Consider the following 16,049-nt stretch of genomic DNA (forward strand, 5'->3'; position numbering starts at 1 on the left):
TGTAGGGGTAGGCATATAGGGAAAGACAGTTCTCAATAGTGTTTGTTTCAGTTCTATTGTAGGAAGTAGAAGTGCTGAAACAGAGAGAGAGCGAGAGTGCACATGGCACAAATCTTTGGGGCTGAAGGCAGTTGAGGCCACCAACTGGTGGAAGCTACAGCAGGTTTGGGACTCTTAGATGCCTGGATGGGTGGCCAGCCGGTAACCGCACAAACACCTCCTTGGGTTTCATGACAGAAGAAAGGCAGGATATGCGCATATGAAGATAAATAAAACCTGTTTTCTCAGCACTGAACCAGATCACCAGAGGCATGTTTAACCCCCTCTTCCCTCTGCCAGGGATACCTTTTTTACTTTTCTCTCCCATAGGAGAGGATGTGCTGCACTGGGGGGCATTGGGGCATAGTCCTCCTGCAAAGCGTATGGTATACCGCAGAGCTACATCCCCCCTCCCAAATAAGCACAGTTTAAAAATAAATACTCTTAAGAAGGCAGAGCAGGGATCTTGCAGTTCCCAAACACACACAGGGTCAGGGTGCCACAGTCTTCCCCACTATTGTATTTCTATTTAACTTAACAGTCGTTTCTAGTCTTTCATCTGTGTACATATAAATCAGCATACACATTTTTTTAAAAAAATGCTAATATGCCAACTTTTCCCTCTTTTTGTCAGGGGGAGGCCATGTGTGAGTGGCCACTTAACTCCTGTCTGTTTCTCATTCCACTTTGCTGGCCTAACAGAAATATTTACATGTTTACCACACAGATATTTATATCTTCATCTTAATGTTTCTGGAATCTGGGCATATCGAGTTATCATCTGGGGCAGAAAACCCCCACAAGCGTTTCTTCCCCCCCACCCCCAGCAGTAACAATCCACATTTATTTATTATTTAGAAAACAATTTGCTGCCCTGTCATTGCTGCCTGAGACGGCTGCCAGAATGCTTTGAAATAAGAAGACGAAGTCGTCTAGAACGCTTATTGCACGTTTTGCGAGGGGCCAAGTTTTGCATTGAGCCCAGCAAAACGGGGCACCTTCTCCAGCTTGCTGACGCTGCGATTTAGCTTTCGCCACAGAACAAGGAAAGTCAGAGGCTCTTATTTTCCAGCAATGGGGACCAGATCAAAGTGAAAGCATTTGCGGATCATGCTCCCTACCCCCAGTCCCCTCCTCCTTGCCCGTCAGTAGACTCCAGCTGTAACACATCTCTGGAGCCTTATCTAGGACTCTGGTGCCTCTGTTTGCTGGACGATCCCAGCTGTGAATTTCCTGCCAGGGGATAAACAGATCAGGGGCCCTCGCTGACACAATCCAGGCCTGACAGGATAAAGGAAACCATTGCAAAGGCAACTTGTGAAGCACACCAGCTGGGAGATACATGGATGGGAGTCCAGCCGTCAAATTCCCTCTTCACACAGCCCTTCTCCAGTTGGTGGAAGTCTCTGATCCTGGGCTCAAAAATGCCTTACAGAAAATGTGTTTGCATTTTCCTCTAGAGGGTACAGATGCAGCCCCTGATGCAGAATCCACACCATATATTAAAAAAAAAAACACTATAGTGCCATTTTAAAAGTCATAAGGGATATGGAGGGGCAGGGCTCTAGTTTGCTAAAAGTGCTGGGAAGGAACTGTAGCTGCATTGGCAGCAAAATGATTGGGAGTTGTCTGCTCTGTGGTGGGTAGACTACAGTCCCCAAGGTTCTTTAGGGAGGATGTCCTTTGATGGATGGCACATACAGAGCCGCCTCTGTATAAGTTCTACAATGGCAACCCTAAGACCAAGGAGGAAGTTGGTAGGCAGTGCCACCCCTTGGACTGGTTGAGATGGGTGGGGCAGGGTCTCACTTGCCCTAGGGAAGCAGCCTCCACTGCCTGGGTAAATGAAGCAGTAGCGCGCGCGCACACACAAACACGCCCCACTACACACTAATTCTACTCATGTAGCCCATTGCATTATCTATTGCACTTTGGTTATTGCATACAGCTGCCATTCAGGTATTGGCAACGTTAAGTTGTGGGTGAACATATCAGACGACACAGCGATTCTTCAAACAGCTCTTGTTTATTCAGAGGCCAGAACTGAACTGAAGGGTTCAGTCAGCCTGCTTATATAGAGCTCCAGTACACATAATTGTAACAACTTTCTAAAACTATCCAATCACTGAATGTCACTTTCAATCCCTTATTTGCATAACTATCTACAGTATCCCTCTGCTGGCCCAAGGTGAGAACTTCAGTACATAACAGGTAACTTAAACTGGTTGGTCTACAAGGTTAAATACAGCTGCCTGGCAGGCTGCTGAACACAGGCCTGCAACAGGGCTTCTCCTAGTCTGTAAGTAAGGGGTGGGAAGGCAGGGATGGGGACCTGCAGTCCTTGCCCTGATTTCATGCATGTGGCAAGGGGAGGGTGGCAGAGAAAATGGGTGGGGAAAGAAGGGGAAAGGGTGCATTCTTCCCCCACTTGGCTTGGATCCTGGATGCCTGCCAGCATGCAGCCATGGCAGATAACCCCAAGTGAGTGTGGCTCTTGACAGGGAAGTGGGGGGGGGAGCGTTCAGTTAATGTCCTGCACTTGCATACAAAACTCACACCGCCCAAATACTGAATGGGTTCAGTTCTCTAGGACAGGGCACAGCAGGAGCAGGTGGGACCCAGGGTGCTTCACATCCTTGTGAGTAACGTTAATTCATCTTAATAAATCCGGAATACGTGCCAATTCCAGCTCTGGAGCTAGAAAGCACTATTGCAGCTTTTAGCCTCTGCTCTTTACCAAACAAAAGTGGGCACAGAGATTGGCACGGTTCAAGACTGACATAAGGCGACCAGGTGACAAATCAGGTGTACAATGTAGAAGTGTGTGTATCTGAAGAAGTGTGCATGCACACGAAAGCTCATACCAAGAACTAACTTAGTTGGTCTTTAAGGTGCTACTGAAAGGAATTTTTTTTGTTTTGACTATGGCAGACCAACACGGCTACCTATCTGTAAATGTAGAAGCGGGTTATTCTTGCCCCACATCCTCTGCGACAGGCCCCCCAACTCAGCCAGTAGTGCGCAGCATATGCATTGGAAGCGTCAGCGGCATCTTACAACTGCTATGGGGGCACCATCTTGTCTTAAGATGGCGGTTGCTCCAATCAACTGCACCTGCGTGTTGAGGGAGGAAGGACTGGCTCTGTCCAACAGGCAGCAGAAGTGGCCAAAGGGCCTATGGGGCAGCAAACGATGAGGCCATCTCCCCCTGGCAGCCCAGGCTCAGAAATACTCCTGGCTCATGGGGAAATCTTTCAAGATGGAACAGAGGTCCACTCCTGGCCTTGGTAGTGCAGGTTCTGAGTACAGATGGGACTCCCTTTGCCCCTAGTTTCCCTCAGTCGCTTCTCCTTTCCCCTCACGTAACCTCATAAAATGATCCCTGAGGATAGGAGGAGTGGCAGCCGGGAAAATCCCTGAAGAGGAAATGCAGCTAATTACAGCAAAATGGGTGCAGTTGTTTTGGGCCTGGGTATCGACGTTAATTTTCAACCAAGGCCTAAAGCAGGGGTAACCAATGTGGTCGTCCCTCACCCCACAACGTGACAGGACTACAACTCCCATAATTCCTCCTATGTTTGCTGGCCATGCTGGCTCAGGGGTTGATGGGAGGCGTAGTCCAACAACATCTGGAGAGCATCACTTGGTTACCTCCGGCCTAGTTGGTCCACGTTGGAGGATCCTTTGGTTAAGAAATGCTCCATGGGATGGTGGGGGGGGGGGGGCAATTCAAGGCGCCCACCCTCCATGGCACCAGGGCCCAGGGGGCTCTCCTCAGTGGGTGTGACATATGGCCCCTCTTTTAGCACCTTGTGCGCTGCCACTCCTTGTACCAGCTTTGTTCAAGGCGGTGCTGTTTTCTTTAAAAGCAAACCAATATACAGTGCGTGCCAGGGCTCAAACCGGTCTGGGAACACCACCTGCCGCCTTTGTGAAACCTTTTTATCCTGAGTGTGGGAATTGGGTGTAATTACTCGGGGGAGAAGAAATGGCACTCTGCCCATGCTCGGGGGCACCTTCCTTCCTTATTTTCTTTTTTCCCCCCTCTGCGCGCCAAGCTCGAGTCCCAGCGCAAATTAAACCCTGGTGGAAGGATTCCAGCCTGCGCGGCGCGTCTTAAAAATAGAAAGCTAAGGGAGGATAGCGTGGGGCCTTCGCCCTCTGCTGGCTGTGGGTGCAAATGGTTGCAGCACTTTGCAAAAAAATAATAACAACAGAGGATTGTGGGATCGCGAGCTTCCTTCTTCTGTCGTTGCACGCGAGGAGGCGGCGGCGTTGAGCTGTCGTTCCTGGAAGCAGAGTCGGGGAGTGGCACACCCAGCCCACGAAGTCCCTGGAAGTCTGTCGGGCCACGGTAAGTGGTGTCTCGCCCCGTCCTTAACTCGCCTGCCCTTTCTTTCTTTTTTTACTTAAGGCTCAGAAGAGGGTCGATTTAGGAGCTGCGAGACCTGGGTTCTGATCCTCCCACCGGGCCATGAAACTCACCGGTTGACGCTGGGCCAGTCAGTGCCTTTCCGCCCAACAACAGCGAGCCGCATGCTGAGTCGATGCAGGAGGAGCTTCCCATAAATGCTTCGCTTCATTCCATTAAGAGAGCTTCCAGACGAACGGGGCATTAAGGTTGTGCTGTTTTTTTTTAGTGCAAATGCCCTCCCACCAGATGTCAAGGAAATAAACAGCAATCTGACTTTTAGAAGACATCTGAAGGTAGCCCTGTTTAGGGAAGTTTCTAATGTTTGGTGTTTTATCCTGTTTTTAATATTCTGTTGGGAGCTGCCCAGAGTGGTTGGGAAAAGCCAGCCAGATGTGTGGGGTATAAATAATAAATTATATTATTATTATATTATTATTCTGACCCACCAATCTCAGTCTGCCCTCAGCCAGCCGCCACTTGCCTTCTTTCTTCCTTAAAAACAGTCCAGGGCATGGCACTGGCTTTAAGTTTGTTCCTCCTGCACTTTCAGTATTGCCTTTTGTAGAACAGAAGCAGGAGTGCGGGGGACTTGAATTACAGTGGTACCTTGGGTTACATACGCTTCAGGTTACAGACTCTGCTAACCCAGTAATAGTGCTTCAGGTTAAGAACTTTGCTTCAGGATGAGAACAGAAATTGTGCTCCGGCGGCACGGCAGCAGCGGGAGGCCCCATTAGCTAAAGTGGTGCTTCAGGTTAAGAACAGTTTCAGGTTAAGAACGGACCTCCGGAACGAATTAAGTACTTAACCTGAGGTACCACTGTAGTTGGCTCCACCTGTCATTGTCTTGATTTACAGCTGCTTTCCTTGCTTTCCATCCTACTAGCCTAAATGGACCCTGCTATTCACCCGTGATCTCACACTTTCCCGCTTTCTCTTTTCAATTCTGCCTCTTGCCAGGCACACCGATTAACACACCTTGCCGATATGTCTCAGGTCTGTTATTTTGCCCCTCCCTCTACTGTTACCGTTCTGAGCATGCGCACAAGTGCTTCTGTCCCTGTGCATCACATCACATATTTTCTTTTCTTTTAAACCACCACCACCACCAGTATTTTCCAGGAAGGGCACGAGAGCAAACATTACCCAACCGCATGGAGTTGTTATCTTGTTTCACAATGGACAAGATCACCTCCACCAGCAGCATCTCTCATATTATATTGCTCTTTTATTTTGATACTAATTGTAAGTAAGCAGCTTTGGAGGGGAAATCACTCTTGGTTGAATGTCAGGGTATAGATGTGATCATTAATATATGTATACACACACACAGACACACACACACACACAATAAAATTTAAATCTGATCTACAGAGACCACTGAATGCAAGGTTTTGTGGGTGAGCAGTGTCGCACCTCCTCTTGTTTTTGAAGCCTTACAGGCCCCTCCCCAGGTGTTGTTGTTTTAAGGTGGTTGTGGTGACTTTGAGGCAGAGAATCCCTTCCTGGTTCAAGCCCCTACATTTCATAAGACACACCTAAGGGAGAGATTGCTGTCCGGTTGCTACACCTACAGAACCAATTGTCATCATCTTAGTTGATGTGTTTGACCACATTCCTTTCCCACCTAGTGTTCAAAGTTCACATGTATTTGCTCAGCCATCCACCTAACATGCCTGTAAATGCATGTCGATATTGCCTTCGTTGTGCTCACAGGTGCGGGTGGATTTAAACCAGACACTTCCTGGTTCATAATTCCAACTCTTCAGCAGCACCCTGTGCAAACTTGGTCCCTCATTTCGTTCCCGTTTTTAAAGAACAGCATACCACTTCCCAGGCTCTGATTATTCCTTAAAGCTGCCCTCCTTATGACCCACTGTCCCAGGAACAGCATGTGAGAACTGGTTACAGTAAAATTCCGTCTTCTAAATAATTTTCTTTCTTCCATAGAGTAATTCCCATTTTTAGCTATGGCTGAACTGGTTCCCTCCCCTGAGGACTCTCCCACTGACCTCTGTTCTGATACCCCTGTGGAACCACTGGCAGCCCCCGATTCTCTTCCAACTGAGCAATCCCTTGCTGAGATCGACCTCCCTTGCCGCTTTTTCCTAGAAGGTCGTTGCCGCTTTGGTTCCCGCTGCCGGAACAGTCACCCTGGTGACATGGGAGCTGCTCCTCGTTCAGAAGATGGTGGATCCAACTGCAGTCGTTCTCCACAAGGCAAGAAGCCCCCCATGAAGACTGCGGAGGATGTTATCTCTCGTCTCCTCTGGGACCCCCAGCTGCCTGCTGAACATTTTTCTATCGGTTACCTCGATCGGTTCCTGGGGGTATTGGAAGAGCCTTTTACTGCTTTCTCCTGGGAGGACCTGGCTTCAACTGGGCCTGGCGTGCTGGCTATCCCCAAACATAGGATCCACTATTTCAAATACAAGACTCGCATGGTGTGGGACAAGGTGAGCCGCACAGACGACGTCTTTGGGTCTACAGGAAGTGGGAGAACCATCTTGGAGGTGATGAAGGAAGTCGACGAGGCAGCCAGAACCATTGAGGAAAAGGCTCAGGACCATCCTTCAAATGGAGACAGAGAAAGGGAGATGGGAGGTGTTGGACCAGGGGCAGCTAGAGGCAGCGGAGAAGAGGCAGTCAGTGGTTCAGCCAGAGAAAAACAGGTGGCCGAGACAGCTGACAGACAGGATGAGCTGGATAATTTGGATGCCTTCAGCATCACAAAGGAAAATGACCCAATAGTGGAAGAGGAGGAAAACACGGCTTTGCAGAGCAGGAAGGTGGGACACCTTCCGCATCGCAAACAGCGTCCCACCCATTTCATAGCTATCCAAGTCACCAGTCGAGAGACCTGGGAAGCTGTGAAACTCTTCCAAGGCGCCCTCTCCGAGGTTCAGCCAGGCCTAGAAGAGTTCTATACCCCTTTGCCTACTCTGCACATCACACTGTGTCTGCTGCACTTAGATACCTCGGAACACATTTGCAAAGCTGTTACGGCACTCCAGGAACTGCAAGCCAACAGCCAGCGCCTGCTGCCCCCTGCCTTGCTTCTCTCCTTCCACAAGGTTGAAGCTTTCCATTCTCGTGTGCTTTACTTGTCACCAGCACCTACACCTGGGCTGGGATCACTGGCCCGGACTTTGGAGGATGCCTTTAACAAGAAGGGCTTGGCAGTGATTCCTCCTCCGGACAAAGACAATTTCCACTTGACCATGGTGAAGATCCCACGGGCAAAGGCAGATCTACGGCTGCCAGTAGATTCCTCATGGATTCCAACTGTTAATGATTTAGGAACACAGGCTGCAGAGGCATTATGTCTGTGTGAGGTTGGAAAAGGTAGGAGGACTGACGGGTTTTACACCACGGTTCTGAAAATAGATCTATACTGAGAGGCATGGGTGGCATCTCTTGTTCTGCTGCTCGAGGTGAAAGAGTAAGTTTTGCCATGCTGCTGCTACTGCTACCATGCACCCTTGATTTTGGGCAAGATTGTGTTGATTTCAGGCGAAATCTTACCTCAAATGGACAGGTTTTGTTCGAAATCTGTGCCAATGGCAATGGCACTTCTCTGCTGCTGGCAGAGGGCCAGATGGGACATGCATGTGAGGTAGCAGCACCACCCTGCCTTATGGCTGAGCTGCCTCTGCTGAGGCAATTGTTATCAAGCAGCAGGTAAGCATCTTTGCGGTCAAGATCCACTCTACAGAAGGGGGTATAACCCTGTAAATTGTATTATTGTGAACAGCAGGAACACAGCTAAGATGGTGAACTAGCCTTGAATAACCTGGGCTGGCTACCTACAGAAGGGATTTAAGAGGAAGGATACTATACTCATACTGCATTAAGCTATTTTGAGGCAACAGTAGGAACTATGGTGTCCTTTCCCCATTTATTCAGGCAAGGTACATCTGGTAGACTAGAGCATAAATACACTGGGGTACTGGGAGCTACAACTTCCATGTGAATGAGAACACCAAACTTGGACAACAGGGACACACAATAGGGAAGTGGCTTGGATGACATGCCGTTTTTCCTCCCTTAGGTAACAAAATGAAGCAAGACTTTTGAATGCAGATAAACGTGTTCTGACCATTAGTCATGACCAAGACCTTTTGAGAAGAAAGTCACTCAACTGTGCACTTTTAGTTGTACTGATTTCAATGGATGTTTGTCATGACTAAATGGCAAGGACTGCAGGCCACTGTCCCTCTACTGTACCATGTAAGGAGGAAATCTGCAAACATTGCAGCTGACTAGCTTAGAAAGGCTGTAGGCTCCTATGTTCCTCTAACAACCTCCTCCTCTCTCCCGTCCCAACACTTTGTATGGTAGCTTTTGCAAGTCAGCAAAACTAAACACATCACACACGCCTTGCCTGTTACTTTCTGGGGGGCAGATGAAAACAAGCTAGAGATTAATCTCCCTTTGCATGTGTTCTGTTCCTGTGTTTTGTTCCTAGAGACTGCCCCCCTGTTCAATTTTAGACACCAACACAGATTTTTGTTTTCAAAAATTTGCTTTAATCAGTTGGAAAAAGATTCAGAGGTTTCTGTAAAGGAAAAAGGAATCTTTGAAAAATCCAGCCCAAGCCAAAACATCCCAAAATTACACATGTTCAAAAATAAAAAGAGAAAGAAAAGAGGAATTAGAGCAAAGGAGAAAGGGTGGGGAAGGGATTATGAGAAGGCTAGAGACTAAGGGTGGAAAAGAAGGGAGAGAGAGAGAGAGAAATGGGGAAGGGAGAAAGACAATTGGACAATCTTTCAAAACTTTAAACAAAATTGAAACAATGTGAAGGAAGAAAAGTGGAAATGGGGTGGTGCATTTTCTGAGTTTACCTGTAAAGAACTGAGGACAGAGGGAGAAAAATAAATAAATCAATTAAAAAAAAAACTGAGCATGACAACTCCAGAACACAATAGAAAAGGAAGAGATTGCAAGGATCATCTTGTGTGTTGATTCAATTCCTCTGTGGTTCCTTCTTACTGCCTTGATTTGATTCTCTTTACATCGCCACATCCACAATCAGGTGCAATTTACAAAGAAGTCTTTTGCATTCTCTCTGCACAGGAAAAAGTCACTGAAACTGGTAGGAAACACGACAAGGCAGGCTTTGCTTTGCTCTTCCCCCTCAGGGCTGGTTTTTTGATCGGCTGGAGAGGTGGCATCTCTCTTTCTCCCTCTCATGCTCTTTTGGAGCCAGGCCGTAGCTCGGAAGAGGAAAAAACTGAGACAGCGTTAGTTTTTGAGGAGCACAATGGAGAACACAAAATGCGCACACAAAACAACCTGGATTTTTCATCTTCAGAGAAAACCATCTGTTAAACTCATCATTATAAAAGTAGAAAAGCACAGATTTTTTTTTCCTCTTAGAAAACAAAGAGTTTTCCTAGCATTATTTACAACTTGTAGCTTCTGTACAAAATCATCATTCCACATATTTACACAAGGGAACCGTTAGTTCTCATGTACCGCTGACTTCTCAAGTGTTTTCCCAGGTGGAATCTAGATGAAATTACGCCTCTGTAAAGATACTTGTGTGGTTTTAGAAAAATCTGGACAAAGGGATCCCCTGTAGCTTAGGGAGAAATCATTCTAGCTTCCTGAACACTCTTGTGAGGGTGAAGGGATGGCAACACAAGGAGACAGCAGTTAATTCCGCATCTCCCAGTGATTCACTTAGAGATCCCTGTTTCTTTCCCCAACCCTTTTATCTCACCCATTTCTGACCAATGAGTGATGGGTGGGGTCTTGCAGCTATGGTCTCTCATGCATCTTGACACGAGGGGAAGAAAAAAACAGATGATCATAAACTGATGCTCACGTATTCCCCAGCACCTCCCTACCCCACTGCTGGCAAAAAACACAATCGTTAGACTGAACTCTCTGCTCTTCTCCGTTCCTGGTGGTCTCTGACGCCATCCGATGTCCTTGGATCTTACCCCTCTTCTCTCCGTGTGCGGCGTGGACAGCGGGAGAGGCGCAGCACAGCTAGGTTCCGGCATGCCCACAGCAGCCAACTGAATCTGGTTTTATATATGTATAAATATATATACATATGTACATAGGTTAAAAACGGGGCAGGGCGGGGAAGTGGGCCTTATACTTTCAGAAATTGGCCAGGACCGCCAAGCTCTGCTTGCAGTCAATCTTGGTGGCGTCGGGACTAGTATACACAAGGGACAGAGCTGCGAGGAAGGCTTGGCACTCCTCCTCGCTCTCGAAGGCCAGCTCTGACACAACGTAGGAGACTGGAAGCACCGGGCGGAAACTGAGGGAGATAAAAAGAGACACTGGTGAATGGGAAAAGGCAGCAGATGAAATCCAGGCTAAGACGACAAGCAGAATCCTGCCCCTAAGTATGCAATTAGTTACCGTTAGCTACCCTGGCAACGTGAAGAAACTGCACTTGAGAGCGTTTCGTATTTAAGCTCCTAGCCCTCATGGTTGTTTTTAAGGAGACTTTGAAAAGGGGTCCATGTGGGATGGGCTTTCAATGTGCTGCTTAATTTGTGAAGAGGATCCAAAGTTCAGCTGGCATGAAGCTGAGTGTGTGTACAGAATTATGCAGATATGGGGCTGGTTGCAATAACAGGCATTCTATCCTTGCTCAGAAGCACATTCAGGAGGCCTGCAGGTTATACTAAGTCCTAAGCTATGAACGACAAACAAAAACTAAACCTACCCCTACATCCCAATGCAATGGTAATAAACATACAAAGAGGCAACTAGCTACACACAAGGCAGGGAGGAAAGAGTCGTCCAGACTGTACTGGCAAATAAATAGCAAGTTAGTGATGAAGCGCCCACAAATCCTGAAAATGTAAAATAGTCAGGACTGGCATTGGGCAGGTACTGGCTCCCCTCCAAGTGGAAGGAAAAGCTTAGAAAAATGTACACAGCTGTGCCTGTGGAGCAAGTGGGAGAAGAAACCCACTTCAGGGAACTCTCCTACGTCCAAGTAGAATTGACTTTACATTGTACCAATTGTTAAAAGGGTGACACCGCAGAAAGAGATCTTGGGAAACGGGGCAGGAAAGAGTATGCTATGACAAAACATGCTAACTTGCTGTTCTAAGGAATCCTATTAGTCGTTCACAACCTTGCACATAATTAAAATTTGCTCCTTCAACTCCCTAAATATAGATATATATATTAGGACAAAGCAACTGCTCTACCCTCAAGTGCTGCACTGCATTTTTGCCCTCTTAGCATCTTTTACTAGGCACGGCCACCTTGTAAGTCCTCAATCTATTTTTGCTTCCTATCTTTTGGGTAAAGGTAAAGGTACCCCTGACAGTTAGATCCAGTTGTGGACGATTCTGGGGTTGTGGCACTCATCTCGCTCTATAGGAGCAGGCGTTTGTCCGCAGACAACTTCCGGGTCATGTGGCCAGCATGACTAAGCCGCTTCTGGCAAACCAGAGCAGCGCACGGAAACACTGTTTAACTTCTTGCTGCAGCGGTACCCATTTATCTACTTGCACTTTGACGTGCTTTTGAACTGCTAGGTTGGCAGGAGCAGGGACTGAACAACGGGAGCTCACCCCGTCACGGGGATTCGAACCGCCGACCTTCTGATTGGCAAACCCTAGGCTCAGTGGTTTAAACCACAGCACCACTTCTGGACTAATGGGCCGTTACCACTGTCACTAATTACCACAGTGCTTTGTAAGCTTTTGGACCTGACAACCATTTTATTAAATCCCTGTAGACAGAGACCCCCCCCCCCGGCACTTTAAAGGCTTCTGGCATAAACTGAAGGAGCATGCAAAGCATATGTGAGCACAGATACCACCCATCTATGCAAGCCCCTTTTTCAGTGCAATGCACACTCGGATTTCCTTTCTTACTAGGATGTAACAAGGCTGCACCCCACTCAAAGCAGCAGAGTGTAGATAGATGGCATCCATGCTCAGATGCACATCCAAGGGAGGCCCAGAGTTTCCAGTTCCAACAATTGATAGCTATGCAAGCGGCTGCCTTCTTGTGCAGCTCTCTTTATCTGAACCAGGGCAGGCACTGTGCCATGGGACAGTCCTATTCCTTACCCTGCCTCCATCCCTCTTCAGGTATGGGATGCAGCAGCAGCAACAAAATAAAATCTCACAGGTTTGCTCCTGTAATTAGTATTTCTTTCCCATACACCAATTTTGTTTTTTGTCTGGGGCAATGGCTCTTTATTGCTTCTTGCGCCCAAATAAAATCTCAATGCTGTATTTCCGGAATCAAGTAAAAATAAGATGAGCACTTCAGCTGTTAAGTTTACTTAGATTTCTTAAGTGAATCCAAACAGCCCTAGTGGGTCCTCAACCTGGTCTGTGTTTCACAGCCAAACTGCTATTTAAAACCCAAGGGATCAATGGTGGCTTAAGCCATCTTCCTACTTACCTGTGAAAGACATGGCCCTCTAAGCTACAGTCGCAGAAACACAACCCTCTTTTACCCACCTCTAGCTACAAGGGACTTAAATCTCCCTCTTTGCTCCTCAAAGGAGTTGGGGCAGAGGGGAGAGGCAGGAGAAGGGTGCAAGTGTGAGTCATCTCCCCAGCCCTGACCCCAGGAGTGTCTGGTCTGACTTCACATACGTTTTGATCATGGCTTTGAGGGCCGTTTTCCTCTCTCGCTCAGCAAACTTGTCAATGAGGTAGCCGGACATGCAGGGTGCCTGGCGGTACAGGCAGAAGAAGCGGTGGTAATTGGACAGGGCCCAGGCAGCCCGCAAGGCGAGCGCATGTGCCACACAGGGGTCTGCTTTCATCTCTTTCGTCAAATACGCCAGCTCTGTAGTGATGTCTGGAGGGGAGAAAACGGAGTCATCAAGACTCATTCTCATGCTATAACCTTCCTCATTTTCTTGCTCTCAAATGCCCATTATCTTTGGCTTAAATATACAGGCCTATTCTTTATGCCTACATTTAAGCTTGCTTGGCTTGGCACAGTCTATTAACACAGTTGGTCAAGAATTTAAGCTCTTCTTTCCCTATAGTCTGGAGCCTTTATCTGCTTTACAGTCTTTTGAAAGCAGGTTTAGCAATATGCTTGACATCCTTCTAGGACTGGCATTGATTGAAAGAACACTAGCCTTTGCAGGGGCAGGCTGTGGGAAAGAGAGGCGCAGGGGCTGGGAATTCTTTATGGGTCTCACACTACAGTCCAATGTGTAGTGACTGCATCTTCCGCCTACAGGCACGGTGGCTACAAGGACACATTCACGGGCAAAATGCCACAAAAAAGGGATCCCCGAGTGCCAGAGGAACTCGGCAGACTAGCCTTGAACTACCAGAGACTCCTGCACCCCTTCCCTTCAAGAAAAATTTGCTATACAGCAAATCACAGGAATTGGTTTTCTAATTGCAATTTACATATAATATGGGCAGCCTTACCACAAAACTGCTGCAGGGTCAATTCAGATTAAGCTATGATCATACAGGTCTTCCTCTCCACCCATGCACCCCTCCCCTCCCCAGCCCCAGCACTCACCCCCTGAGTTTTTTGTGAAAATGTAATAGAGGATGCGGTAAGCAGTGAATTCTCCAACATTCCCAGGGAGGTTCTCCGCATAGAGTGACTTCAGCTGTGTCTGGCACTGGTTGAACTCCTCATGGTCACCCTAGAGAAGATACTCCCATTATTATGGAACTGTTTCAAGTTGCCACACACCCCTCCCGCTCCTAGAGCCAGATACAAACTTGGCAGTCGTGTGCTCCCTTCACCAAGCCAGAAAGGCTCTGTGCCTTCCCTGAATTAGCACCGCCCTCCTCCAGTGTAATGTGTGAATGGACCCTTAATCCTCACAGGTTCTCATCTGGCTAGTGTAAGAGAAACTCTTTGTGCCACAAGGACTACCTGCGTTGGGAACTCTGACACACCTGTGCCTCCCTCCCTCAAGTTCTGCATGCAGCAAGTTCTAGATGTAATTCAGTTTACTAATATTTTATGAAACAAACTGGAAAACAATCAGTATGTGATAGGTGAAGGAGATAGGAAAAAGGCAGAGGATAGACCAGGGGTTATAATGTTTTGGGGATCTTGGGCACACCTTCAAACTGGAGACTGCCATGGGCACCCCACCTGCGCCACATTTCTCCTCTCCCCAGCTGTAAACCCCCAACTGCCCCCTGACCCACAATTCTATGTGAAAAAGGCTTCTATTGGCTCACTAAGGCTTCTTTCAAACCTGATTTTGGGGCGAGGGAGCAGAGGATAGGACCCTGTGGGGACCAGAGAAGGTATCTGAGGATACATGTGTAATCATGAGCACTAAGCTGGCAACACATTAACTAGGAGAACAAGGCACCTATGTCCTTCCCCAAGGCATCTTCTTGTTTTTAAATAGGTGCAAGAAACTACAGGCAGATTTATAAAGTTCTCCAAGGTTACAAAGTGACGTACACGTTTTTTTTTTCCTTACTAAAATGCAAAAGGAAAAGCAGGGATTCTCCAGTTTGAGAATACCTTGGTGCATCTGACAAAGGGCGGCAGCCACTATAGCTCTTCTCTACTGAGAAGGGCAAGCAACACATTTCCTGGGACATGGTCTGAAGAAATGCCATGAAGCAATCTTGTTGAAGCTAATTAGTTCTGGGTCGGGTGATTGCTTCAACCTAAAGGTTATGTACATGGTTCTCCCCCCTTTTCTCCTCATAGCAACCCTGTGAGGTAGGCTAAGCTACAAGATGGTGGTTGGCCCAAGATGATCCAGTGAGCTTCATGACCGAGGAAGGATCTGAACCTGGATCTCCCCCGCTCTAGCTGTGACATCCCATTGGCTCTTACCTTCTCCAGTGCTATCCTGGCATGGGTTTCATAGACCTCCACAGTGAATTCTGTACGAATTCCCTGAACCTAAGCAGGGCAAGAGAGAGGGTTAGCAAGCAGTTATAGGTCAGTAAATATTTACATATTCATCAATGGCTGAATTCCTTTCTGTTTTCCCCAGTGAAAGGAAGGTTTGGAATATACGTGGATAAATGAAGTGCAGGCTGCTTCTGAAGCTATCAAATTTAGGAGACACGTTGCAGCCTCCTGCAATGGGTGGAGAGACTTTGTTGGCCATACATAAAATGCTCTCTTAACACCGCCCCTTGGCAAATAGAAGTTTATACAAGGCATTGATGCCAACCTGAACATCCCTTCCATGTTCTTGCTTGATTTATGGATACGGGCAGTAACCAAATCAGAAGCATAAAAGTGTTCCGATACCTCAAATGAAGCAAGCTAGCTCGAAAGCCCAGTTATTTTAAAACAACTCGAAAGATAATATAGATCATCTGTGCCACAAGCAGCAGAAGACCAAGGTGTACCAAACCCTACATTAAAAATAGCCTTTAAATCTGCTGCATCGTATGAAACTTGCATTTTAAAAAACTTTTCTAAAAGCTTTTATCTTGTGTTACAGTACCTCCTGCTGACAACTCTAATACGGCTCCCCCAAATAATTTATCTCCTTCGCTCCCTGCCCCCAAAAGTAACCAACAACCCAAGTTAGAACTTGGAAAGCTACAAAAACTACATTTATTTTTTAAAAAAGCTGGACCTTTTTGGACTAGCTTTACTGTACTGTTGATGCCACCTGCTCAGAGCT

The 16,049-nt window shown here is 47.3% G+C and overlaps 2 protein-coding genes across 2 annotated transcripts in view; one reads left to right on the plus strand and one right to left on the minus strand.

Annotated features, from left to right (window-relative positions):
- The first annotated feature begins 4,256 nt into the window (after window positions 1–4,256).
- On the plus strand, window positions 4,257–8,830 carry LENG9 (leukocyte receptor cluster member 9). The gene is made up of 2 exons (XM_081886009.1): window positions 4,257–4,393; window positions 6,404–8,830. Exon 2 carries the CDS (start codon window positions 6,424–6,426, stop codon window positions 7,849–7,851), a length of 1,428 nt encoding a protein of 475 aa, XP_081742135.1. The 5' UTR covers window positions 4,257–4,393; window positions 6,404–6,423; the 3' UTR covers window positions 7,852–8,830.
- Window positions 8,831–8,959: 129 nt separating this feature from the next.
- LENG8 (leukocyte receptor cluster member 8) overlaps window positions 8,960–16,049 on the minus strand; it is a 17,236-nt gene continuing 10,146 nt past the window's right edge. Inside the window, exons 8-12 of the mRNA XM_081885017.1 lie at window positions 16,026–16,047; window positions 15,242–15,310; window positions 13,946–14,075; window positions 13,051–13,258; window positions 8,960–10,733 (exon numbers count right to left, since the gene is read on the minus strand). Of these exons, the coding sequence (XP_081741143.1) occupies window positions 10,571–10,733; window positions 13,051–13,258; window positions 13,946–14,075; window positions 15,242–15,310; window positions 16,026–16,047 (592 nt within the window). The 3' untranslated portion in view covers window positions 8,960–10,570. The remainder of the gene's footprint in view (window positions 10,734–13,050; window positions 13,259–13,945; window positions 14,076–15,241; window positions 15,311–16,025; window positions 16,048–16,049) is intronic.

Source organism: Podarcis melisellensis, assembly GCF_964234715.1.
Source record: "Podarcis melisellensis genome assembly, chromosome: 13".
Lineage (NCBI taxonomy): Eukaryota > Metazoa > Chordata > Lepidosauria > Squamata > Lacertidae > Podarcis > Podarcis melisellensis.